Here is a 27,482-nt window from a genome sequence, read left to right on the forward strand (position 1 = left end):
TAAATAAGAATGTGCACAGTTATAAGATACTGAAATAAAATAAAAAATAAGAATCAAAACACGATATACAACCGCGGCAAACCCCCCCCCCCCCCCCCCTTTATTCCAAAAATGTTCCGGCGTCCCTGCCCTTTGCTCTAATGAAGTGCGAGTGAAGCTGACAAATTTCCCTAGGTTCGAGACGACATCGGGAGAAATTTTATTTTGCTTTCTTTCCCGATGAAGTATGCACTGCCGACGTCATGAGGTCACGAGGATGGCGTGGACAACGACAGCGCCGAATTTTCCGCCTCATGTGAGCAATGCATGTGACGCATTAAAAAAACCCATAAAACCGATGTTGTTACCAGGCCGGTTCTCCTGAGGACGCTGGGTGTTCTTCAAGCCGCTGGTCGTCCTCGCAGCGCTGCATCTGGCGGCAGGTGCGGGGTATGGCCCCGTCGCGATGAATATATGCTCCACCCGCTCAAACAGCATCGTCGGCCCCTGGGGGTGGGCCTCTCCACTTGCCATGCGCGGGAGTCGAGGGGTGGAACGAATTAAGAAAAAAGGTCTGAATTGGGCCCACGGTGTGCCCCGCCAGACTGAAAACTCGGCGCCTATGCGCCGCTATGTATCATTAGCTTCTGCAACAAGGCCCTACATTAGCACACACAAAAGCAAGACAAGCGTAAACCTTCTGCATTTTCGCAAGTTAACATGCAGAACCAACTAGCCCGGCAACATAGCTTACTGAGGTATATCTCGTCCTTTGTTCTTTTATCTCCTTCGTATCTATTCCTCCCTTCTTTGTTTCCGGAATGTACTCTGCAACTCCCTTAACACCCCTCCCCCGTCCTCCATCCTTGCCTGCAGTCTGACCTGTGTAAACTGGTTTATCTGTGGTCTCTGTGGTGGCTAGAATCCCTGGATAGCTTATCCACTGACACTAACCACCACGAACTACTTGGTGGTTTGGTGGCATGGAGCTGAAAAAAAAAACTCCATGGTTTATTCTGATATTTGATATTTGATATTTATTTTTATTTACCACCACAATATACATGGTGACAGGGTGCCCATAGTAAAAGCGGCCTCTTGGACCGCTTGACTTGGCCATAGACACCCAGCTGCGAACTTTGGCAACAAAACGGTGGCACACTTTGAAACTAAATACAATATTGCAAAAAAATCGCGACAGGTACTTCCCACAAGAAAAACAAAATGACAAACAAAGCAATGAAGAGTGCAATACAGTAAATACAGCGCCGCAATACAGCGCCGCCCAGCGGGCGTTGGTGCTACAGAGGAGATATGTCGTTACGGCGACGTCCAACAAGCGGCGCCACCGCGCCACACACACACACAAAAAAAAGGCGTTGCGGGGTCACCGGCATCTCCGTCGGGCAGGAGCCGGTTTTCGGTGCGCTTTGAAAAGTTGCTCGGGTTGTTTTGGGCTGCGCGGTGGCGCGCAACAAGTGGTCCTCCGACATGGACGACAAGAGTGAGCCGCGCGAGAACGACAAGTGCATGGAGCCCGAGTCGGCGGCGCCCGCCGGCGGAATGTCCAAACTCCGCGCCCAGGTCACCTCGGCCGTGGCCAACATCCCCTCGCTGGTGATCGTGCTTCTGTGCGTGCTGCTGTTGGTCTTTTTCGTGATCATCGTCGCCCTCTCGGTCAAGGTGCACTCGGGCGCCGGGGCGCCCGAGGCGCGCTGCCTGACAGCGTCCTGCCTGCGCTCCGCGGGCCGCGTGCTGGAGGGCCTCGACGCCGCCGCGCCCTGCGACGACCCGCACGCGTTCGCCTGCGGCCGCTGGGCCAGCGGGGATGCCGCGGCGCGTCGAGCGCACCACGCGGTCCGGCACCTGGTCGACCTGGTGCCCGTGGACGGCGACGAGCAGTCGGCCGCGGCCAAGGCGAAGCGCTTCTACGCGACGTGCATGGAGCCGCGCAGCCTGAGCCAGGACGCCCTGGCGCTGCTCAACTACCGACTGCGGCAGGTGGGCGGCTGGGAGCTCATCGGCTCCTCCTCGTGGTCGCTGCAGAGCTGGGACCGCGACACGGCGCTCGAGAAGCTGCAGGTCGACCTCGGAGTGAGCCCCTTCTTCGCGCTGGGAGTCGCCGACCGCACCATCCGGGTGAGACGCGATTGACGCCGTCCTGTTTACGGCCTTGGAGGGGGGCGACCCCGTTTCTGGCCGCTCGCTCCCCATTTCAGTGCATTTTCACCAAGTGTGCTCGTAGAGGTGTGTTCGAAAGAAGCGAGCGTCGGGGACAGACCCTGCTAGCCGGTTTCAGGGTGTGCGACAGCGGCCCCGACTCTGCACGTTCTCCGAGCGAAGGAAAGAAATGAGCCAGCGTAATTGGGCACGGGATTAGTATATGATGTAGGGTGCGTGTTGGAAACCTTGCAGGTGCAGGCAGGCTTCAAAGGGTGTCGCTGTGCGTTTTCCGCAGCAATGCGAGAAATTTTAACGCCACAGCGTGAAAGGCCCCGTTGGTGTTGTGAGCGAATTATCGCGAGCGTGAGTGATGCCCAGAGACAGCCTGCCCACCGAGGCAATAAAATTAATGCTCGGAAGAGCAACCTGGGAGCGCCTGCAGCCTTCGCAAGGCGCACCGCTGCGCCAGGATGGGACCTCCAGGCATATATGAATGCACACACCTAGTTTTATTGCGCGTTTTCTTCTGTCGGACGGACATTAGCCGAATCAGTTGGGGAGAGCTACAAAAACCAAGGAATCCCCCCAGCGGGGCCCCCTTCCGATGTGCGTCTGCTTACGGAAGAGTTTTCGTGGTCAATCCCCCGTCCAGTGGCGTCTGATGGGGTAGTGTTGAAGGTGTAGTGCGTTTGGGAATCCTGGCGTCGGCATAACGCCCGCTTGTACAGAGCGCCAAAGCTGCAGCTGTTTTCATAATCCGCTAAATATCCAGTGATTTTTAAAACCACACATATATCCGCTAATATGCAATGCGGTGCTCGCAGTGAGCATTTTTCATTGCTTACAAATGTAAGGAAATAGTAGGCAAAACGAAACCAGAATGCGCAATGGTGTTGAGGTAATAAACACGCGCAGTACAATGCTTCTCTCAGCTACACCGGTGGATTGTTCAAGTTTCGCACAGATATGGCATTTGGTCGTCAGAACTGTTTTATACAACACCGGTTTTTTTTTCTTTAGCTTTCCGCAGTTGAAAAACAAGTCAGGCTGTGCTAGCTTCTTGGAAGTCCTAGAGTTCCACTTCCGGCGGCCACTAGGAAAGCGAAACACTCGTTTATGGGTTTATGTTGTTCCAAATCAAGTCCGGCTATACGGAACGCCGTAGTGGAAGGCCCTGGATAATTTCGTCCACCTCGGTTCTTCAAAGTGCACTGATATCGCATAGTACACGGGCCTCTAACATTTCAGCTCCCGCGAAATGCGACCGCCGCGGCAATTTATTTTGTTCGTTGTTTTTTCTTTAGATTAGTTTCGTAGAGCCTGGTGAAAAAATGTAAATTTTTGAGGCTCACTTCTAGGTGCGGTAGGGAAGGAGGGAAAGAACTAAGTTGAGGGCTCAGGAATAATTTCGACCACATGGGGATCTTTAACGTGGGGCGCCTTTTTGCATTTCGCCTCCATCAAAACGCGGCCGCCGTGTGGATCGGTTTGAACCCGGGTGCTCGGCTCAGCAGCCGCGCGCGCTAACCACTGAGCCAGGACTTAAAGGTTCACTGAAGAGGAATCTGAACTCGTCTTTTTGCCGCGGAAACTCGATCCACACGTTCAGAGCATTCTTAGAAACCTTGAATTATTGCCCTGTGCGGCCGATTTCCCTCATTTAAATCGGATTAACATCCTCCGGCTACCGCCTTTGTTTTTTAATTCCCCGCAAGCGCTGGGAGTAGTCGAACAACGCATGGAGTGCCTTTCAGGCAGTCGCGTGGCGGCTTTGCTTTCGCTTTTATTGTTATAGGTTTTCGTGACTACATAGCTGCATATTATGCCCATGGAAGTAAAAATACGCGTGGACTCTTTGCTTTCGCCGTTCACTACGTATTACTCCGCCGATGGAAGAGTGGCAAGCCGCCACGGACTGTCAGAAAGGTTGGCTGATTCCTCCCACCGTCTGTGGGGAATTCAAAAAGGAAAAGGCGGAAGACGGGCCGTTCAATCGGATTTAAATTACGGAAATCGGCCGCACAGGACAAAAATAGGAACTTTCTAAGAACGCTCGGAACGTGTAGATCGAGTTCCAAGAAACTTAGAATTATTGCCTTGTGCGGCCGGTTTCCCTCATTTATATCCAAGTAAACAACCCGGCTCCCGCCTTTGTTTTTGAATTCCCCGCAGACGGTGGGAGGAGAAAACCAACCTTTCAACCAGTCCCGTGGCGGCTTGCCGCTCTGCCATCGGCGGAGTGATACGTAGGGATCAGCGAAAGCAGAGTCCGCGGGTATTTTTATTTCCGTGGGCCTAATATTATGCAGCTATGTAGCCTCTGACTAGATCTTTTTTATTCACGGAAAAAAAAAAAAACAAAATAAAATCGAAAGCAAAGCCGCCACGCGACTGTATGAAAGGCACTCCATTTATTGCATGGCTGACTCCTCCCACCGTCTGCGGGGAATTAAAGGCGAGAGCCGGGACGTTTAATCGGATTTAAATTAAGGAAATCGGCCGCACAAGACAAAAATACGAGCCGCCGCGGTGGCTCAGTGGCTATGGTGCTCGGCTGCTGACCCAAAAGACATGGGTTCGATCCCGGCCGCGGCGGCTAGAATTTCTTTGGAGGAGAAATTCTAGAGGCCCGTGTACTGTGCGATGTCAGTGCACGTTAAAGAACCCCAGGTGGTCGAAATTTCCGGAGCCCTCCACTACGGCATCTCTCATAGCCTCAGTCGCTTTGGGACGTTAAACACCACAAAACCAAACCAAAACAAAAATACGAACTTTCTAAGACCGCTCGAAAATGTGTAGATCGAGTTCCAGAGGTAAAAATAAGAGTTCCTCTTCAGTGCACCTTTAAATTCTGCTACTCAAATGTGCCCCACGAGGACGGTAGTAAAAGTTATCGTGAAATGAAATTAATTTTAAAAACCCTCTCGCTGCACTAATTACGAGTGTTTGTATTTCCTAGTAGCTGCCGGCGCACCCAGCTCAACTGCCTCCTCTTCTTGGATGCGTTAGCATTCACTGCGGACGAAAACCCGTCTATGCAGCCCCGCCCACGTGGCTCTTCCGTGGCGATCCCAGAGTGTTTTGTGCGCTGTAGAAGTAATGCTAATGCGTTACTGTTGCATGATTCCACTTCGCTCGTTTGAATTTGGTGGAACTGAAATGAGATAATCCGGCTCTGCCATCTGCCGAGTGTTCAAGCAGCTGGGCTCAAGCATGACCGGCGCTGTTCTGCTTTTAGGCTGCATTGGTAGTACCGCCACACTTTGGCCCCACGAACGGCAAACTCAGCGCCACTCGAAAGGCAGCTGAACACATCCGCATTTCGCTTCATGGAAACGACAGTTTTGGCCAGCTACGTGGACAGACGAGGCGAGACCCAGCCGCCGCTTGTGGAAAAATTGCGCGGCCGCTGTCGGAGAAGCGGTACATATGTGCTTTGGTGAAGTCTTCTGGCGCGTCCTGATGTCGCACGCTTTGAAGGTCACGGACTGAGTGAAATGCATACCAGAGTTCAGCTGGAATGCACTTCCCGCTTACAGGCATCCGTGCGTGTGTGTGGTGTCGTGAGCTGCGTATACCCGCTGTGAGGTGAAGGAAACATCTTCTGTTTTTTGGATAGATTCTGGTAGCAGCTGCCAATTCCAGTCGCCACTCGAGCCGTTCAACGCGCACACGAGAGGTGTCGTGGTCGAAACCATCGAGAGAGGAGCGCCGCAGTGGCAGGCATCGTTTTGCTAGCGCGCGTCGGGCTTTGCGCTGTAGCGAGATTGGTTCAACGGAGTCTCTGCCTGGTGGAAACCAAGCTCCGGTCTTTTGCTGTTCTATTTTCAGCAACTGTTCGCCGCAACCGAGTTCCACGGTAATCAATTCAGCGTGGTCGGAAATCCTTCGCGGATCTCGAGGTCATCACGTGGCTTACGGATTCCTCGGACTGAAAAATAATAAGCGCTTTTGAATGTGCCGTCCGTCGTGAGATTATTGGCTGAGGCACAAATCTCCCCGAGCTGGGGCGGCCTGTCGCGCTCCTCTGCTTGCCGACGGCCACCAAACACAGCCCTTCTTGTCGCGGAGGTTTACGTGAGAATGGAGTCAGTGTGAAAGCCGCCTTTGCTATTTTTTCCAAGGCGGTCCATTGTCCGAGTTATCGGTATTTCCCGTGCTCGCTTCTGTGCCTATCGCCCTAGCCACTGTAAAAGATTCCAACAACAGCCGAGATTAGGGTGCGTCCTTCAGGGCGTCGCTCTCGGCGGGGGCATGTTGGCGTAGCAGACTGACTGATTCAGTTCGTTATTGATGTCGTTTACTGCAAGAGCTCGGAAAAAATTGCATGCTCATCGTGGGGCTGCCGGGCATGTCCGGCAGGGACAACCGTTGTCGCCGCCGGGCCTGAGCGCTGCTTGGCTGGGTGTACAGACATTGCAAGAAAAGGCGGCATCGCCTTGTTTTCAGAAAGACTGCCAGCTATACTCGAGCGGCGACAAAGCATGCTTGCTTATGTTGCGAGCTTTCGGCAACGGCACCGCTCGCGGGCGACGAGCTCTGCTGCTGCCTGTCTGCCGTGGTCGTCGCTATGCCTGTAGCCTGCTTGGCATCGAAGCGGCAGGGGCCTGCGCCTGCGGAAGTCGCCTGAATCTCATTCTATGTTTCCGAAAACTCCATCTCCATGGACACGTCCGAGGCGCACGAGCGCCCAGCGCCGCGCCGCGACAGGCGTCGGAAAATATACGCAACTCGATGGCCTGTCCTCTCCTGTCGCTGGTACTCGCGCTCAGCTCGGCGAAGAAAAAGGCGCGAAGGGCCGTACCGGATGCCAAGAGAAGTGCGTCCTCTGATTGGTTGCGCCGACCGCAAACCAGCGTGCCACTTCCGGCGCGGGCTGCGCTGACCGGCTCCGGCGTGCGCTGGTACGCGTAGGCGCTGCGCTCGTGCACCTCGTAGAGTTACTGTATATATGGTAGCATATACAGTAACTCTAGCGCCTCGGATGGACCCATGGAGAATGGGCACAGTAACTGAACAGGGCGTCGCAAAATCCTCCCCAGCAGCATCCTGACCTCACAAGAACGAACCTTGCCGTCTCGCCCAGGAAACACGGCAGCGATGACTCCCGTTTCCCGGATCCCCTCGGACCAAAACAACCTCTCCGACTCGGGGAGTCACGGCTTTGGCTCATTTAAGGCCCGTTCACACTTGCCCCCCAAAAAATGGCTGAGGCTTACATAAGGCTAAGCCTAGTCAGATGCGAAGCATATTGATGGCTAGGCTTGGTACAGTTCCTCGCTTTGTTCTTCAGTTGTAGAACGTTGTCGCCGAGCCGCATATTGAGCACGCCGCTTAGCCAGACGTTCATCCCGCTCTTCATCGGTCTCTGTGGCACGCTGAAGCTTTCGCTTCTCGTTCAAATCAGCCCTGCATCTAGGCGGCATCCAAGCACCTGGCCGCCTCGTAAGTGCCCGGAGAGCGAGGCAAGCGCAGCTTTATACCGCTGCTGTAGCGTCACGTGGTCAGCCGCCGCGCCTCTGGTGTGGAGCCTCCACCGCCGCGGCCGACCGCGCGAGCCGGCAGCCCATCTCTCTGCTGTGACATCATGTTGTCATGTGGTGTCACGTGGTCACGCTAAAGGTCAGTGGTAGCTCCACCGCCGCGCTCGACGGGCTGTAGTGTAGCTCTAGTAATATGCTTCGCATAAAATCCGGCGAGCGAAGCGGATTCGCTCGCCGTAAAAACAAGGACCTGTTGGATCCGCCGCGCCGCTGCTGTTTCTCGCTTTTCCACACCACGTCGCTGCTAGCGGCATACACAGATATAGTGAGAAAAGAGCATAAATTTACGCTGTCTACGTACCATAAGCGTATGCATGCTTACGTACGTTAAACGCACGCACATTCTCACTTTTAGTTCAGCGTATGCTTGCACAGACGCAAAAATAAACTCAGCGTGTGGTGCCGCCATCTGGTTGTCAGTGCGGGAACCATCACTGTCAACAAACCGACTCTGCTGTTAAGCCTAGATGGATGGATGGAAAAACTTTATTTTCGTCAGAGAGCATGTGTGGACGATTCCGTGTTAGATGGCCATCAACCCATGGCTGACGGCGACCTGGGTGGCCCACTCCACGGCCCTGGTCTGGACGACCGGGTCTGAGCTGGCCAGCACGGCCTCCCACTGCTCGAGCGAAGGATCACGCATAATGTCCGCCGGTGGCGGTGCTATGCTACAGCTCCATAATATGTGGTCATAGGTTGCCAATTCGTGACACCATTTGCACTCCGGCTGAATGTCCGGGTAGATTTTGCTCAACACGTATGGGTTGAAGAAACATCTAGTCTGCAATCGTCGCCAGACGCATTCCTGCGCCTTCACCAATTGCTTGTCCGGGGGTGGGTAAATCCTCCGCTCAAGTCGGAAATGATTAGTAATGTCATGAAAGGATACCAGCCCATCTCTCGTGGACCTTCCCGGGACGTCCGGCTCACCTACTCGGCTGACGAAACCTCGAGCATTCATGTGAGCCGTCTCGTTCGCAGAGTGTGCAGGTACCCAGACAATTTCCGCCTCCGTAATCCCTCGCTCCGTGGCCCGATTCAGCAACCGCGCCGCTGTGACAGATATTCTGCCCCTCGCCAAATTTCGGATGGCTGTTTTTGAATCGCTGAAGATCAGGTCAGCATTACTACTAGTCATAGCTTCCTCTGTAGTTTCTGGGGAGCGGGTTTTGACTGATCCAGAGGCGATCAAGCGTCCCCGCCCGTCCACCACCGCAATTGCAAATGCATCCTTGTCCTTATACTCGGCGACATCTACATAGACTGCCCCGTTGTACTTCCCGTACTTAGCATGTAAAGCTTTGGCTCTTGCCTTCCTGCGGTCCTCGTGATGTATTGGATGCATGTTCTTGGGCAAAGGTTTTATGTACAAGCCCTTGTGCATTTCCCGCCTCATCTGAATTTTCGTGTCACCGGCTGGAACGTCAACTCCAATGCCGATCCTTTCCAATATGTCCCTTTCTGCTTTTGTTTTTGAAAGCCTACCGAGCTGCATCACCAAGTGCGCCTCCCGTAGTTCTTCTAGGGTGTTGTGCACCCCTAATCCCAGCAGCCTTTCGGTAGACGCATTCTGAGGCAACCCAAGAGCCGCTTTATACGCCTGCCTAATCATAGCCTCCACCTTTCCTTTTTCCGCCGCGTCCAACTTCAAATAAGGCGTCGCATACGCTATTCTACTGAGCACAAATGCCTGCACTAGCTTACACAAGTCTTTTTCCTTAACACCTCTCTTACGATTGGCGATTCTCCTGATTAGCTGCACGGTAGCATTGACCGTATTTTTAAGCCTTTGCAAGGACTCGCTATTCTTCCTGTTAGTCTGCAGATACGTACCCAGGATCCTGATCGTTTGGACCTCAGCGACCGATACTCCCCCCACTTTCACCTCTAAAGGTGGTGGCGGCATATAGTGCCTCGCATGTATCCCTCTTGGTTTATCCCTCAGCACAAAAAGCTCGGCCTTGGGCTGAGAGCACGAGAGTCCTGCTTCCCCTGCTAGCTCCTCCACAATATCCACCGCTTGTTGCAGAGTTTCTTCCAATTGTGCGTCACTGCCTCTTGTTACCCATAGAGTAATGTCATCCGCATAAAATGTATGTTTAAGTCCCGATATCCCTTGCACCCTGGGTGGTATCTTGATCAAGGCGAGATTAAATAGGAAGGGCGATAATACCGACCCTTGCGGTGTCCCCCTGCCCCCCAATGGGAAGGGATCCGATTTCATTTCTCCGACTACAATCTCCGCAGTCTTACCCTCCAGAAACGATCTGATGTACCGGAAGGTTCTACCCCCCGGTCCTATGTCCGATAGGTTCCTCAATATTGCCTCATGGGTAACATTGTCAAAGGCCTTAGTGAGGTCGAGCCCTAAGATAGCCTTGGTGCCCGTGCCGTACCCAGGATAAACCACGCCCTTTTTGAGCTGTAACATGACGTCCTGCGTCGATAAATTAGCCCTGAAGCCAATCATTGTTTCAGGTATCAACTCATTGTCCTCTACATAACCCTGAAGCCTGTTCAGGACTACATGCTCCATCAATTTGGCCAAGCACGACGTTAGCGAGATGGGACGCAGATTCTCAATGCAGAGCTTCTTCCCTGCTTTAGGAATAAATGTAATCCTAGCATGCTTCCAATCTGGCGGAATCTCCCCGGCCGCCCAAAATTTATTCATCAGATTCGTGAGTGCCCCCACTGACTTGAAATCCAGGTTCCTCAGCATTTTAATTATTAGTAATCCCGTCCGGACGCGCTGCTGACGTGGTACGAAGCTTGCCCATTGCAAACTCCACCTCCGCCACCGTAAAGTCTGCATCCAATTCAAGGTTTTCCTCTCCTGAGTAATCCGGCAAGCAACCGCCCGCCTCACTGTTTATGTAACGACTTCGGAGTTGATGTATAAATTCCCCAATCGTGCCTTGATACCGATGCACTGACCTAGCCATTTGCCCCTTCTGCGCAGATTTGGTTGCCGCCGGGTCTAAAAGGTGCCTCAACAACTGCCATGTTTTTTTGCATCCGAATTGCCCATTCATCCGGTCACAAATCTGCCCCCACTGTTTGCACTGCAACTCCAATGTGTAGGTTTTGATTTCGCGTTCTAGCTTGGCCATCTTCCTACGGAGGACACCATTATGCCTTTGTTTCCTCCACCTCCGAAGGAGAAAGCCTGAAGCTGCGGAATCGTCACTCTGAATAAAAAAAGAAAGCAAATTTATCACTTTTACGTTTCCTGGCAGGCGAGGTGCGAGGAAGCGAAAGACCTGTGCCGCATTTCTGGCCAGTGAACGCACTGAAAAAGTCAGCAACAACGAGAATTCAGTCCGAAGGGAGGCTTCGAAGGGCGCCGCCATGTTGGTCGCCGCGCGGCGGAAATGGGTCCAGCCCGATCGCCCTCGCCGAGCCGCTTTTCCGCGTCGCTCGGCGTCAAAAGCGGCCGAATCCGCTTCGCTCGCCGGATTTTCGGGCAAGTGTGAACGGGGAGGCAAAAGCCGGGCGTATATAGCATTCGCCCTCTCTTCTTCCAGAGCGCCCGGAGAGAAGCGACGGACGCCTCGATGGCTCCAGTTTCAGGCGAAGGCAGAGCCATCAGTCGTCTTCCCCTCAGGTAGCTGGGCGGTGTGAGCGGAGCACTGTCTTTAGTGTGTACGTGAGGGGCCTAGAATTTGTTACTGCCGCCACCTCAGCCAGGATTGTTGACAAAAGCTCTTTGGCGTCTAGGCATTGGCGTCCGATCGTTTTAGAGCGCAGCTCTTTGGCGTCCGTTCCTGGGTTTCGCGTCGTCGTCGGCCTCGTAACCAGCTCCGCCCCCAATGTCACGCTTTTCAATTGGTCGAAATGCTCGTGACGTCACAGTGCGCGAATTTCAAATGGGGCCAATTGTACTTCGGCTAGTAACCATGCAACCAATCAAAGGGATCGTATGTGATGCTGAAACTAAGTTGGACTGAGTTTAGTCAATTGCTTAATTAATCAATTAGCCTAATTAATATAGAGGAGAATGAAGAGGTCAGAAGAAAAGAAAAGAAAGGAAAGACGCGCGCCGCAGCGGCAACAGCGTCCGCGGAAGGAGACGCTGCTGAAAAAAAACAGATAAGTACGAAGCCGCGTTCCCTCCACCACCACGCACTTCCCCACTCAGTAAGACGTTGCTCGTTTCATATACGTTGTGTCGAACATCCTAGACAGTTCCAACAATTGACAGGTTAATGACAGAACACGATGGATAGAAATACAATAATATAAATATGAAATAGCCTAATTAACCTTTCTAGTTAGACCGCATAAATCAATAAAACCGAGAACGAAATTGGTCGAGTTGGGGAATCGAACCAGGGTCTCCGGAGTGCGATACGAGCACGCTAGCCACTCCGTAATGCCAGCTGAATGGTTTGGAATGAACAAAGGCGCGTCTAGCTAATACGGCGTCTTCGTTCACTCCCATCTTCCCCCTTTCCCTTACGGCGAGGTGCAGGTGTCCACCCAGATATGCGAGAGAGATACATTGCCTTTCCTCAAAAAATAAATTTACCGTCCAGCAAGGCGTACAGCCGAATTGGCGATGGCGTTCTGTGGACTCCCTGGCAGCGTTGCAAGACGCTGTCGCGTTCCACTCTTACAGGCGAAGCTTAACATGTTAACCACACATCAGTAACACACGCAGACAGCCAATGGACGCGTCATTCGCTGGCAGCACTTGATTCATCATTCACAACCACATTCTTAACGTACGCTCCCTTGCCGCACATGCCAAGGACGTACACCATGCACGATCACATTCTGCACCATTCCTCTGTACTTTGCTTTGCTGAAACCTGGATGGATCCCGAAGAGCCTCTCGAAATCATAGATTTCCTATACTGCTGTGGTGCTCGCAGAGACCACAACAGAGCGGCGGGAGTCGCTATCTACTTGCGCACAGGTCTCTCTGCAATACCAGTCGAAATGTTTGGCACGTCACATGAAGTTGGCGAACTGTGCGCCGCAAAGTTGCCCAACGGCTTGCTGGTAGTAGCTGCCTACTTCGCCCCTACCGCACTCACGAAAGACGTCGTGCACTTCCTGCAACTCGCATTAACCGTCCATCGATCCACACCGATGTTAGTAGTGGGGGACTTTAATGTTGACATAAAGACAAACAGCAATTTCCTAACACTTATGCGGGAGAACATCCCGTTCCTCTCGCTCGTAACGCGTCCCACGGCTGTGACAACCTCGCGAGGCACTTGTATAGATCTCGTCTTTGAGAATCAAGCATTGGTGTACCAATTCGAGCATATATCACTCTATTTCTCCGACCACAAAGCTTCCTTCATGACTGTCAAGAACTGTTAGTGGAGTCTTTGTTAAAGGAATACGTGTGAAAAATAAAAAAAAAATTCTGTGATAGCGCATACATGTGTTGCTCGATTTCTTTGCCTCAATCTATCGAAAAGGTGAAACAGCTTATTTGCTGCGCTCAAATTTCGCATTAGGAAGTAACGTAATCGTCGGTAAATTTTTCTCAGCGCGCTTTTCACGCTACGGACCAGCCTCTCGTAGAATCCACCCCACCACGGTGCGCGCTCCGCTAAAATTTCCATTCTATGCCGGAATTTGCAAAGTGGTTCTGAGTTTCAGGGTGCCGCAGGAGGTTCCACAAAATGCCCATATCTCTTGAGGCTTGTTTAAACCAAAGAGCGTTGTCGGAGTATAGTTCGGCACAAGCCTGAATCGTTCTGTGCTCGTGTCTGCAACAAGTTCAAGGTGCACGGTCTGCGTCACAGCGCACGTAAAGAGACTGTTCTCCTTCACCATGAGGGGACCGGCAAAGTCGAGGCCGACGACCTGGAACGTCCGGTCAGGTGGAAGCAGCCCTGTTGCTGCGGCGAAGTGCGAGACACGATCTCGCATCACTTTTCACGCCCCCGCACAGTCTTGCCTCGTAGCTGCCTGAAGCACCAGCAGCGTTGTGTGATGCTCAATCGGCTGTCGCTCGTCGAGTGTCCTCTCTGCGGAGCAGTTTTAATCATCCGTTTTCGTCTGCGAATTCTTTCAAGGGGGAGTCGTTTTGTATGCGGCTGCCTTTCTTTATGCTTTCCAGTTCCGCAGAAAATGCTCACTTCTGAACCCTTCTGAGCCAGAATTTTTCCGCATGCTCGATTTCTGCTGCAGTCAAAGGGCCCGACTTCTTGTCAGCAGATCGCAGATTTCTCACGGACCGGAAAATCCAACCTGTTACTCAATTCACTCTAGATACAGAGCTAAGTTCTTTCAGATCCAGCAACTTTATCCCAGGTGGAGTTCATAAGACACCGACCTCCTTTTTCTGCTCAAGCTCTTCAACAGTCAAGTCAGCTTGTTGGGGTCCAACCAGCCATACCTCGGCTGATCCTCTTACCCACTGCGGCCCGTTCCACCATAGCTGGCTGGTCTTTGGTGCTTGTCAATCCCCTGGTCATAAGGTCAGCCGGATTCATTTACCGGGGCAAAATCGCCACGTCGCGGTCTCGGTGTTTTGTTACATTTCCATGACGCGGTTCCTCGCAAATTCCTTCCACCGTGCTGCGTTTCCTCTAACACAGCTCAGTGTTATCATGGAGTCGGTCCAGAGGAAAACCTTGTCAAACTTCATGTCAAGATTGAACCTTACGAACTGGTATAGTCTTGATGCGAGTAAGGCTGCCAATAGTTCTAGCCTTGCCAGGGTGACCGTTTTCAAGGTAGCGACGCGGCATTTGGACAGCACGAAGACGGAAGACCTTCTTGGGATGGTCACCTGATGCAGCAAAAGTAATCATTCGCACCACGTGATCCACTGCCCCAGGAGATAGTCTGGAAGTGGCTGATCCCACGCGATGTTTTCTGTCCAAATCTCCTGAAACAGCCCTTTCGCTCCCACTGGGTACGGCGATAGAAAATGTCCGGAGAAATTGTGAGTTGGTCTTCCCTTGGTTTCCACCTCAAACCTAGCACTTTCAGCAAATTGGCTGGTTGTCCTTGGGGCATTTCATTGGGTATCTCTTGACAAAACAGTTCATTCATCTTTCGAACCCCACTCGTGCAGACGCATATGCGACTTGCTTCATCGTATATCTTCGCTCCTTCCTCATCGTCCTGTGCACCGCAAAAGCAGGTCGTCTACATAAATACGGCTAAGTTTCAATACCTCTGTCGTTAATCCTTCATTGCTTCAAGGTGGTGCTGAAGCGTTCCTGCCGGCAGAAACGGGCTCGATGTGGTGGTTCCGAAGTGGTCATTCTGAGGCCTCTGCCACGGGGACATTCGGCGAACCGCAGCTCCTCGCGCTCCTCTGGCGCAACACTTATCATCGACGAGCGCGACTTTATGTCACCGAAAGTTCAACAGCAATCGCTCGATGTCAGGGTTTAAATTCGGCCCACGCTCGAGGTTTTCGTTGATTTGGGGTGAGGCATCAAAAACTATCCTCAGTTTGGTAGTCGTACTGCTTGGCCGTAGTACAGGTTGATGGGGCATGTAGTACACTAGCTGAGAGTCGTCGCACTCCCTGCTATTCCTTCGTCAATTAAACGCCGCATTTCGGAGTCGTAATCTCTCGTGAGACTCGGGTTCGTTAAAAAACAAAGGCGGTTCTCTGCTACTCCACGGTTTTCAGACATTTCCACACCGTCTTTCCACGGAAGCTTTCGCGGAAGCTTTCGTAGCGATCGCGGATCTTCTTGATACTTTTAGCAAAAACTTCCAGGGCTTGAGAGCCTGAATTTGGGGTCGATGCGTCTGACACACCGGTGTTTTCCAATTACCAGAACATTTTTAGAATTAGAGAGGTTTTTCGATCAGCCACGTTGGTTCTCATGACAGTAGCATGTGTGCAAACTGTCTCTTGACATTTGGACAGTATTTGGCCCTGAACTGCCCACCCAAATACCGTGTCGACGGCAGTCAGCTTGTTGGGCAGCTTTCTCACCTTCCCAATGATGCATTCCCAATATTTATCGGAGACAATCAGCACATCAATCGGTGTGTCGTCGTTAAGAGCTGCATCATCACCCAAAGGAAGCATCAGACCTCGAAGTGTATTCTGAACAGTTCGTTGTTTCTAGGGCTTCTTTGTTTCTAGGGCTTCGATTTTGTACTGCGCTTTTGGGTCGTGTCGTTTGAGAGCGCACACTTCAACTCGCCTGAATGTGCGTCTCGTCTGTCCTCCTCCAAATACTCCCACCGACAGTAACTCTGTCCCGAGCAGTTTGCACCCGAGTTTTATGGAGCATCATCGTCATCATCATCATCATCAGCCTGACTACGCCCACTGCAGGGCAGAGGCCTCTCCCATGTCTCTCCAATTAACCCTGTCCTTCGCCAGCTGTGGACACCGTGTTTTGTACGTTAGAGAGAGTACGTGCTCTACGTACGCGTTCGTTAGTTTCGTTCACAAAGAAGGATCTCCGGTAAAACTCAACAACTGGTTTAATTGGCCGAACGGTAAAACAAGAAAAACTTTACAGAGAGATTGGAAGCGCGACCTTTCCGTTCACTGTCTCACAACCCACTGCCTTTCGATGCCGGGCCGAGTTTTCCTTTCTCCCTCTTCTGCCGCCGCTCCCGCCTCTCCGACCTTGGTCAGCCTGCCGCCCGGTTCAGGGACGGTCGCGGGGGATCCCCCACGGGATCCCCTGGTCGGCTCGCGCGCACACACATGTACAAGGGTCCTTGACCGAGGAAATCGCGTGTCGAATCTTGTCGCCCTTTTCGTCTCCGACACACCGTATTTCCGCAAATTTCTTAATCTCATCCGCCCACCTAACTTTCTGCCGTCCCCTGCTACGCTTGCCTTCTATTGGAATCCACTCCGTTACCAGCGGTTATCTTGCCTGCGCATTACATGCCCTGCCCAAGTCCACTTCTTCCTCTTGATTTTAACTAGGATGTCATTAACGCGCGTTTGTTCTCTCACCCACTCCGCCCTCTTCCGATCTCTTAACGTTACACCTACCATTTTTTCTTTCCATAACCCCCTTTGTTAGCCTCCACGTTTCTGTCCCATAGGTGAGCATTCCTCTCGTATGAATGTTCTCTGGCGGCCGCTATCAAAGAGAACTCGAGGAACGTTTCTTGCTTTAGTTCCTTTGTTCAAGGCTGTAACTGTTGGGTGAGTGGGGTCCTTTTCTGCTCCTGGCCCCTCGTTGCCCGACCGCGCGTTCTCGGCATCGCTGATAGCAGGGCCGCACATCGCTGTCGCATGTCTGCGTTTGCATCTCTTCAGTTAAGCCTTGAACAATGTCCGTGCTTCGTGCAACGAAAGCATCCGCCTTTCGCTGTGAGGATTGCCTTCCTCTCGTTTACTGTCGTCCTCGACTCGCACTCTTGACTTTCATGTTTTTTTGAGTCGCAAAGCACGCATTGCATGCAGATGGCTGCACCATGCAGCGCCGAAGAAGGGTGAGCGTTCCCTCGATGCGTTCGTGCCTTGTGCCCATCGAAGTGAGAAGCAGGCTTACCGTGTCGGGCCTGTCTTCCAGCGTCCTCTCGCGGCTCTCAAGCTCGAAGCGGAAGAATCTGAGCAGGGAACGAAGCGGCGTCAGCTGTGAGCTGTCCGACGACGATGTCGTTGACCATGAATCATCGACCACCGCCGACGTCGCTTTCTCTTGAGTGTGAACGATGATAGTGCAAAATCAGTTCCTTCGGGAGAGAGCAGAGAAGGACCGGATACCCGGTAGCCATCTTCCCCGATTCCACGCGTGTGGGCCTGTATCTCATCGTAAAGCCCTCTGAAAGCTCGCACGTTCCTTGCAGAGATTTACATCGATTAGGCCCTGCATGTGATCCTGAATCAACGCTTCCGGATTTCCGAATCGTTGTCGCAAGATGTCGCTGTAGCAATCACCCGACGCCTGCAGTCCGGCAATTGCACTCAAGGACTCTCCGGTCAGCAGCGTCTTCAAGTAATTCAAACGGTCGATGTTAGCGAGTTTCGTGTTTTTGTGGACTGCCACCTAAAATTGTTCCCAGAATGTCTGCCAGTTTTTTCGTTTGCCGTCCAATTTTGTTAGTTCGAGCTTCGGTAGCTTAATCCTTTGAGCCGCGGGAGCGCCACCAACGGTAGCTTCCTGATTTCTACTGGCTTCTTCGGTTTGCTCTTTCTTGAGTTTCAGTCGGCAAATGCAATTTTGTCACTATACTCGATGACCTGCTCGAATTCAGCCTCCGCTTCGTCTTCTTTGGTATTTGGCTCGATTGCTGTGTCTACATCGCTGAGCTGTTGTTTGACAGGCGTTCAAGAAGAACGCTCATTTTTTCAACGGTCGGCGCTTCCTTGGGAGCCAAGATGTCGTCCGTTTCCTTGGTCAGTCGCGTCGCTTGGCTTCTGACGGTAAATTGGCTTTTGAGGAGAGGAAATGGCGCAGCGTCTGTCTCACATATATCGGCGGACACCTGAACCGCGCCGCAAGGGAAGCGACGGCCATCCTCTTTTTCTCGAGGACATCCATATTGCTGTCGTTGGTTCGCTGAGTCGTTGGGCGCGGTCGATGTTCCTGAGTAATCCGTTCCCGGGTTTCGGCACCAAAGGTTTTAGCAGACTAACTGATTTAGTTCGTTATTGATGACAGTGGGCTGTTATCGTTTACGTAACTTCGTTTACTGCAAGAAACAAACAGTCAACTGCTCGTTAGGAGGGGAGCAAGAGCTCGAGTGAGTGAGTGAAAACTTTATTGTATCTTTCAAGGGATTCGCGGTTGTGAAGTCTCCGTCGTCTTCTCTGGCGCTGGCGACTTGAGGCTTCTCGTCAGCAAGGGTGGGCCCCTATTCCAAGGCTCCACTGAGTCGTGCTGCATCAGTCGCGTGCTGCACTAAGGCCCTTTGGGTCGCGAGCTCACCGCTGGTGAGCCGACTCTCCCATTGCTCCGCACTCGGGTGTTCGTGTTGGTTGAATGCCTTGTTGCGTTCGCATTCCCACGTGATATGATAAAGTTTAGGTATGGAGAGTTTCAAATTGGGCTAGTTGGTGGTTGTTATTCTCGTGCATTGTTGCGCTTACGAAGGAACTGGGACACAATCAGGGACGACACAGAACAGATGTGCGCAAACTATCAACTGCAAGTTTATTTCTGAGTGCATGTATATATAGGCATTGTCAAGACAAAAACAAAAACAAAAAAAAATCCGTGATCACATCGTCATGGCAAGATATCTTTTAACGTCCTGTCCAGCAGTAAAAAACATGCATTATCTTTCTGACTTAGCTGTTTGTTTTTATTTTTCCAAAAATTCTTTTTCCTGATTTGAGAGCTCGATAGAAGGCACGCTTACACATGGCCCTTCTTTTCCTGATTGTATGCAGTATGCTTCCCAAAGTTCCCTGATTAGCTTCTCTCTTGAACCGAGCAGTATTGCTGTCTGCTTAAAGTGAGGTGTGCAATTTTTGCATCTGGCGCAATGCGCTGCCAGATTTCCCGGTGAGTTGACAAGACTGCAGTTGCGCCTATGTTCTCTGAGCCTCTCATTGAGGCACCTACTGGTCTGGCCAACGTACGTTTGCCCGCATGAAAGCGGTATCTTATACACAACACCTTCGCGGCATTCCACGAACTTTGTCTCATGTTTGACGCCACATGACACCTCTTTCTCGGCATTGTCTTCGTCGTTTACTTTCGCGCACATTGCTTTCAATTTTTTGGGTGCAGAAAAAACAACTTTTGCGTCGTGTCTTTGTGCAACCTTTTTCAGGTTGTGGGAAAGTGCATGGACGTATGGGATAACCACAGGCCTCTTCTTTTCTTTGGCATTGCCTTGGTCCTTTGTTCGGACTGTCCTTCTTAGCACTTTCTCTGCCACGGAAACGAGCAAAGGTGTCGGATAGCCTGCTTTTCTCAGGCGTGTTGCCTGCAGATGGAAGCTTTCTTGCATCTTGTGGCTGCATGATTTCTTTATGGCCTGCTCAAAAGATGACATGGCCATATTTCGTTTTATCAGCTTGGAATGGGCAGAGTCATACGGTAGTAGGCCTTTCTCATTGCGCGTTTTGTACTGCCAGCATATATGTGGTTCAAGAGTGAGAGCTAGATCAAGGAACTGTAGGTTGTTGTTTGCAGGTAGCTCGTGGGTAAATGTGAGCCCCTTGTGGGCTCTTTTGAACTGCTCCAAAGTTTCTTCCAACACGTTGGGCGTGGCAAAGGTTTTATCTGCACAGGTATGGCATCGCACCAAGGGCAGGTGGCTCTGTATTGTTTCGGGAACATCTTATTAAGTATGTGTAGGTTAGGAAAGGAGTTGGTCTGCAATCTGCGCCAGCCGGTCGCTTCCTCCTTTGTTAGGGCTTTGTGTGGTGGTGGATATCTAATTCTAGCTCCCCTATGCAAGTGCAAGGTCTCTGCGTATCCCCCCTCGCAAGCCTGTAGGCGGAGCTCCGGAGCATTTGACTGCCCTGCTCGGAATGCGTTACCTCGAGCTAGGCTGTCTGCCCTTTCGCTCCCCACTATGCCCGCGTGGCCCGGGATCCAGATTAGGTTATGCCTGGGTTTCTCCTCGGCGGAGGTTACCCCGCTGAGTATTTTAAGGGCTGTTCTGCTCCCTCGTGTAGTTCCTACACGTCTCCTTCGCGTCCGTCAGTATGTTGAGAGATCGGCCCGTTCTGCTGCCGCGAAAAAAATTACGTGCTCATCGTTGGGGCTCGTTCTGCCGGATAGTGAATGGTTTTTGAGGAAAGGAAACGTCTCGCACCCTTCGGTGGACACCCGAACCGTGCCGTGGTGGGAGTGAAAGAGGTCCCGTCTACCCGAGGGGAGCCATAAACAACCGAGTGGTGTCTCGTTTTCGACTGGGCTTAAGAAAATGATATACAAATGGCACACAGGGTAAACATGAAAAGAAAACGGAGTTTCAACAGTTGGGCCCCACTCTCCCGTTCGGCTGCACTGAGCGCAATGCGGCGGCGGCCCGTTTCCGAGAGAGCTGCTGCGTGGAATTCAGAAAATTTGGTGTTTACCTAGACAGTGTGGTACCAGAGATTGTTTACTCGGTGAATCGGAGTTATACTCCGTTTCATACATCATGTGCAACGCGGTGAAGGCTACGGAAGTAGTCCGCAGAAAAAAATAAAGAGAGGTGTATCCCTCCGCGCTGTTTTGTGGCCGTGCGGTCTAACGCGTCGCTCCATCTTCCTCCCTTCCCGTTACGGCGAGGTTTAGGTGTCAACCGAGATATGACAGATACATTTCCTTTCCTCAAAAACCAATTTACCGACGAGCAAGGCGTATTTGTCCGCGTTTCAGATTGGTCCAAATTGTCGTCACGCCGCTGAGCTGGACGCCATTTTCTCAAAAGTAAAAGGGAGGCGGACAGAAAGAGTAAACAAGGCGGCCAGCGGCGACAGCGAAAACGTGAAATGGAAAAAGACGACACACGCAAAATACAAAATCACAGATCTCGACCGATTCATTCGCAATATCATCGGTTTTTGTCGCGCTGATGACAAATGTATTACCCACGAAGCCTGTCGGCAATGCATTTGTTATTTTTCGCTCACCACAAGCAACGCACTATTTTCTGTCACGGATGCAGGCTGCGCAAAAAAGAGCGCTAGCTTTGACAGCGTTGCACCTGATGTATGAAACGGAGTATAGTCCATCGTCATCAGCCTGACTACGCCCACTGCAGGGCAAAGGCCTCTCCCATGTCTCTCCAATTAGCCCTGTCCTTCGCCAGCTGGGGCCACCATATCCCCGCAAAGTTCTTAATCTCATCCGCCCACATAACTTTCGGCCGCCCCCGTCTACGCTTGCGTTCTCTTGGGATCCACTCCGTTAAGGCGCGCTCACACTGGCGGGAAAACGCGCGCCGCTTCCCGCACAAGCCGGTTTATCTCCCGCAGACAGGCTGCTGTGCCGTCCCGCAGAGCGATGGGTCCGTGCCGCTGACGAGAACAGCCAATGGGGGCCCACCGTGAACCGTGACGTCGGTCCCAGTTCAGTGACCCCGTCGGCGGAGTCCTCCTGCCGGGCACTCGGCGGTTGCTTTTCCCTCTCTCAGCGCCCGCTCTCTCTACATTCCAAGACAACCGCAGCGAGAAAACGCGCGCAGTGTGAGCTTGATTCCGAGGAGCTGCGACGCAGCGGCGCCGTTGACGCTGCGCCCCTGCGGGACGTTTCCCGCTAGTGTGAGCGCGCCTTTACCCTTGATAAGGACCAGCGGTTGTCTTGCCTTCGCATTACATGCCCTGCCCTGGCCCATTTCTTCCTCTTGATATCGGCCAGGATGTCATTAACCCGCGTTTGTTCCTTCACCCACTCCGCCCGCTTTCGATCTCTCAACGTTGCACCTAACGTTTTATGCGAAGCATATTACTAGAGCTACACTACAGCCCGTCGAGCGCGGCGGTGGAGCTACCATTGACCTTTAGCGTGACCACGTGACAACATGACGTCACAGCAGAGGAGAGATGGGCTGCCGGCTCGCGCTGTCGGCCGCGGCGGTGGAGGCTCCACATCAGAGGCGCTGCAGCTGACCACGTGACGCTACAGCAGCGGTATAAAGCTTAGCTTGCCTCGCTCTCCGGGCACTTACGAGGCGGCCAGGTGTTTGGATGCCGCCTAGATGCAGGGCTGATTTGAACGAGAAGCGAAAGCTTCAGCGTGCCACAGAGACCGATGAAGAGCGGGATGAACGTCTGGCTAAGCGGCGTGCTCAATATGCGGCTCGGCGACAACGTTCTACAACAACTGAAGAACAAAGCGAGGAACTTTACCAAGCCTAGCCATCAATATGCTTCGCATCTGACTAGGCTTAACCTTAGCTAAGCCTCAGCCATTTTTTCTCTCCATAGCTCGCTGCGTTGTCCTTAACTTAAGCTGAAACCCTCTTTGTTAGCCTCCACGTTTCTGCCCCATAGGTGAGTACCGGTAAGATACAACTCTTGTAGACTTTTCTCTTGAGGGATATTCGTAAACTGCCATTCATGATCCGAGAGAACTCTTCATGAATTCTGAATTCTGATCCATGAATGAGTCATGAAATCAGAATTCATGATCTGAGATTCATGATTATAAGGCGGAGCTTAAATGTCCTCTCAAATGTCCCCAGCAGAAATCGTTCTCGAAAGCAACCGTTTCGCATACTCACTTTTGGCCCGGCCACTTTTTTTCTGCGCGCTGTCGCGAGCAAAGCGAAATAGCCGGTGTGCCCTGTTCTCATATGTTGGCCGAACACATGGGCAGAGCAGAAGAGTCCTCGCAGCTTGATCTCTGACCGCTGCATCACACAACACGCTTCAAGCAAAGGGGGGGGGGGGGGGGGGGGGGCATTGCCTGTTTTCGCCTCGGTTGTTGCGTGTTTCGGGCGACGCCTTTCTTCTCCCGCCTAGAGGCGCCTCGGTACAAATCGCACCTTCTGCACCGCGCTATCAGAAGCCGCATGTTTTGTCCACCTGAGCAGAAGCACTTGCGCCGATGATGCAGTCCAGGAAAGCTGACAGGCGAGTGTTAAAACCTGCGTGGCCTCATCAAAATTTGCCGATCGCCTTCTTCACAACCTGTCGACAAAGGCAGCCCTATTATTTAGGCGCTCTCGCGGTAAGCGAGTACGTGAAGCTCTCGTCGCAGCGTTTTGTTCTGTTGATTATCTGTTTTACTCTAATATATGCCACGAAGACATTATAACAGCAAGGTGAAAAACGTAGCGCAAAGAGACGAGGACACAGAAAGACGGACAACACACGGCGCTAACTTCCAACAACGGTTTATTTCAGAAAGAAAGGTGGTTTTATAACGACATCACGACCAACACGCCGTCAAACCATGAGCTAGCAAAGCGTATCAGCCAGATATGCGAGCTCTTTCGCCATCAATGATACAGAGGGGGTACTAACACAATCATCTTTCAAAAGTGATATCCATTCCGCTTCTATGATTTCTCGTGTCAACCGGTTATTGTGCACTTTTAAAACCAAGCATTGTTCAAGAAGCGGTATGCAGTGACACGACCGGCAGTGGGCTGACAACCCTTTTCCACGCATATCATCTACGTCACGCCCATGCTCTCGAAGCCTATCATTCAGGCATCTGCCCGTTTGCCCTACATACTGCTTGCCACAGGAAAGAGGAATTTGATAAATGACATTTTCAATACAATTGACAAACTTTTTCCTATGTTTTTTCGTACAACCAACACCCTTTTTAGATTTTTTGAAATGTTTCGTACACAGATGACTCAACTTCTTAGGCGCCGAAAAAACCACTCTAGCTCCCGAACGTTGCGCTATTTTTTTGAGATTATGGGAAAACTTATGAAAATAAGGAATGACGGCAACTTTTTCTTTCTTACTCATGGCTTCCTGGTTATCCTGGCCTTTTTTATTGCAGACTTTTTTCAAAACACCTTCCGCCACAGACACTAGGACATGGGAAGGGTATCCAGCATTCTCAAGCCTCTTGCACTGCTGAGAAAAACTTTCATGCATGATGGTCGGTTGGTCGAAGGGGTTTAACGTCCCAAAGCGACTAAGGCTATGAGAGACGCCGTAGTGGAGGACTCCGGAAATTTCGACCACCTGGGGTCTTTAACGTGCACTGACATCGCACAGTACACGGGCCTCTAGAATTTCTCCTCCAAAGAAATTCCAGCCGCCGCGGCCGGGATCGAACCCGCGTCTTTTGGGTCAGCAGCCGAGCACCATAGCCACTCAGCCACCGCGGCGGCCTTTCATGCATGAGGTGCGGACAAGACTTCTTCAGAGAATTAAAAAATGAAAGGCTAGCAATAGATCTTTTTACGAGCTTAGAATGGGCTGAATGAAAAGGTAACAATGGTTTTTCGCCGCGAGGTTTGAACATCCAGCACGTCCGGTCATGATGCATTGTAATACTGATGTCAAGGAATTGGATAACCCTGTTTTCAGGTAGTTCAAACGTTAGTTCAAGATGACTAAAATGGTTACGAAAAAGGGTGAGAACATTAAGAACGTCATCCTTAAAGGAACTGTCATTACTGTTAAGAACAATCAGAAAGTCGTCAACGTACCTAAAAATCTTGATTACATTGGTATCTTTTACAATATCAGCAAAAGACCTGTCCAAACGGGCTAAAAACAAATCGCTGAGGATGGGTGCAATGCAGGAACCTATACAGATGCCATCTTTCTGAAGGTAAGGTTTTTCATCCCATACTATGAACGTTGACTTGAGAAAGATGGCATCTGTATAGGTTCCTGCATTGCACCCATCCTCAGCGATTTGTTTTTAGCCCGTTTGGACAGGTCTTTTGCTGATATTGTAAAAGATACCAATGTAATCAAGATTTTTAGGTACGTTGACGACTTTCTGATTGTTCTTAACAGTAATGACAGTTCCTTTAAGGATGACGTTCTTAATGTTCTCACCCTTTTTTCGTAACCATTTTAGTCCTCTTGAACTAACGTTTGAACTACCTGAAAACAGGGTTATCCAATTCCTTGACATCAGCATTACAATGCATCATGACCGGACGTGCTGGATGTTCAAACCTCGCGGCGAAAAACCATTGTTACCTTTTCATTCAGCCCATTCTAAGCTCGTAAAAAGATCTATTGCTAGCCTTTCATTTTTTAATTCTCTGAAGAAGTCTTGTCCGCACCTCATGCATGAAAGTTTTTCTCAGCAGTGCAAGAGGCTTGAGAATGCTGGATACCCTTCCCATGTCCTAGTGTCTGTGGCGGAAGGTGTTTTGAAAAAAGTCTGCAATAAAAAAGGCCAGGATAACCAGGAAGCCATGAGTAAGAAAGAAAAAGTTGCCGCCATTCCTTATTTTCATAAGTTTTCCCATAATCTCAAAAAAATAGCGCAACGTTCGGGAGCTAGAGTGGTTTTTTCGGCGCCTAAGAAGTTGAGTCATCTGTGTACGAAACATTTCAAAAAATCTAAAAAGGGTGTTGGTTGTACGAAAAAACATAGGAAAAAGTTTGTCAATTGTATTGAAAATGTCATTTATCAAATTCCTCTTTCCTGTGGCAAGCAGTATGTAGGGCAAACTGGCAGATGCCTGAATGATAGGCTTCGAGAGCATGGACGTGACGTAGATGATATGCGTGGAAAAGGATTGTCAGCCCACTGCCGGTCGTGTCACTGCATACCGCTTCTTGAACAATGCTTGGTTTTAAAAGTGCACAATAACCGGTTGACACGAGAAATCATAGAAGCGGAATGGATATCACTTTTGAAAGATGATTGTGTTAGTACCCCCTCTGTATCATCGATGGCGAAAGAGCTCGCATATCTGGCTGATACGCTTTGCTAGCTCATGGTTTGACGGCGTGTTGGTCGTGATGTCGTTATAAAACCACCTTTCTTTCTGAAATAAACCATTGTTGGAAGTTAGCGCCGTGTGTTGTCCGTCTTTCTGTGTCCTCGTCTCTTTGCGCTACGTTTTTCACCTTGCAGTTCTGAACCAACAAGCCCAAGCATATACCCTTCTACATTATAACACCTTCCTTCTCTACTTGTTTGCTGTAGTTCACTGCGAATATTCTGGCGCCAAACATATGTTCTGTGCGTCTGAAGAAGTCGTGGTTGCGTGACGGCAACGAAAGGCGGCTTTTTAACGGTTAACTTTAATTCGTTGTTGAAATGTAGCGTGCGGCAGCCGAGCGGCCGCAGCAGAGAACCAGCCAAGACCGGTGCAGGACAAGGAATCAGCGTGTATTGGTCTGACGCTTCTTTTATAAGCAGCGGTTGCTTATCCGCTGCTGCTATCAGTGACGCGTCATGCACTCGACGCTATCACAGTTGCGTCCTGCTTTTAAAGGAACCACCGCTGGGGGGAAAAGGCTCGTTTCGTTGCCGTCACGCAGCCACATCAGCAAAATTCGTCACGCGTGTTTCTGGGCAACCATGTCCTAGAGATTACTTTTTTTTTTGCCTGTTTTGATGGCGCGGGGACGAGTGCTTCTCTGTCGTGTTTTTCTGAGCTCTTTTTACGTCGAACACGGTTTTCATACCACAACGAGAGATTGCTACTGCGAGAGGCGACAAGCCTCCGAAACTGGAGCAGACGGTTCCGCCGAAGCGTGGATGGCGGCTCGCGTTGCTCCGACTCCCCTCTGTTTGTTCAGCTTGGTCGGGATGATGGGATTCAGACGAAGTTTATCAGGGGCTGTTAATCGGTCGCTTCGAATGATTTCTTTCTTCAAGTTTTCAATAGGAAAATAAACATATCAGGTAAATTTGAAAGCACGAACTGATGGGCGAGTTGGTTACACATGACATAATTGAAACAGCCCAAGGCCTAAGAAGAGAGCAGAGGAAAGGAGGAAACGGACAACACAGCGCTGTACTAACAACTACCGGTTAAATTTGTCCTCGAATAAGGCGGCTTAGCAACCACGAATGAGCAAAACGCTGTCTCATCGTATCAACATGTAGTCAACACCGTTCAGAGAAAAACTCGAACGTCTGCATGATTCTTTTGCGGAACAAGCAGTTGAGAAAATATGACCATTTGGTTTTATACGTGTCCTCGACTTCTCACTCTAGAGCACTGAGGCAACGGACCGCATGGACGAGAAATTTGCCATCACTACATGGAATTTTTCACGTATGATGCAGACAAAGGGATCGCAGAGAATGTTGGAAAAACGGGTGTTAACTATGCAGAATATACTATATTCGACAGCTCATCCTCCGCGCTGCTGGCATGCCCGAGAAACTTGGGGCCTTGTGAACAGTCCTTATGTCCGAACAACAATGCAGCTTAATTTCGCGGAATTCGGTGACCCCAGCATTCTAAATTACGACTACGTATGAAGACCAAATAACTGCTGTCCTTTTTCAGTGCAGTCTGTCCGCGCACGCTCAAAAGTGCCCGAAT

At 51.1% G+C, this 27,482-nt stretch overlaps 1 protein-coding gene across 1 annotated transcript in view; it reads left to right on the forward strand.

The window, feature by feature from the left end:
* Window positions 1-1,358: 1,358 nt before the first annotated feature.
* Window positions 1,359-27,482, forward strand: part of LOC149325638 (endothelin-converting enzyme 2-like) — a 226,290-nt gene continuing 200,166 nt past the window's right edge. Inside the window, exon 1 of the mRNA XM_089562709.1 lies at window positions 1,359-2,118. Coding sequence (XP_089418835.1) covers window positions 1,471-2,118 — 648 coding nt within the window. The 5' untranslated portion in view covers window positions 1,359-1,470. The remainder of the gene's footprint in view (window positions 2,119-27,482) is intronic.

The sequence above is a fragment of the Amblyomma mixtum genome, chromosome 10, assembly GCF_055824585.1.
Source record: "Amblyomma mixtum isolate Tamu chromosome 10, ASM5582458v1, whole genome shotgun sequence".
Classification (NCBI taxonomy): Eukaryota; Metazoa; Arthropoda; class Arachnida; order Ixodida; family Ixodidae; genus Amblyomma; species Amblyomma mixtum.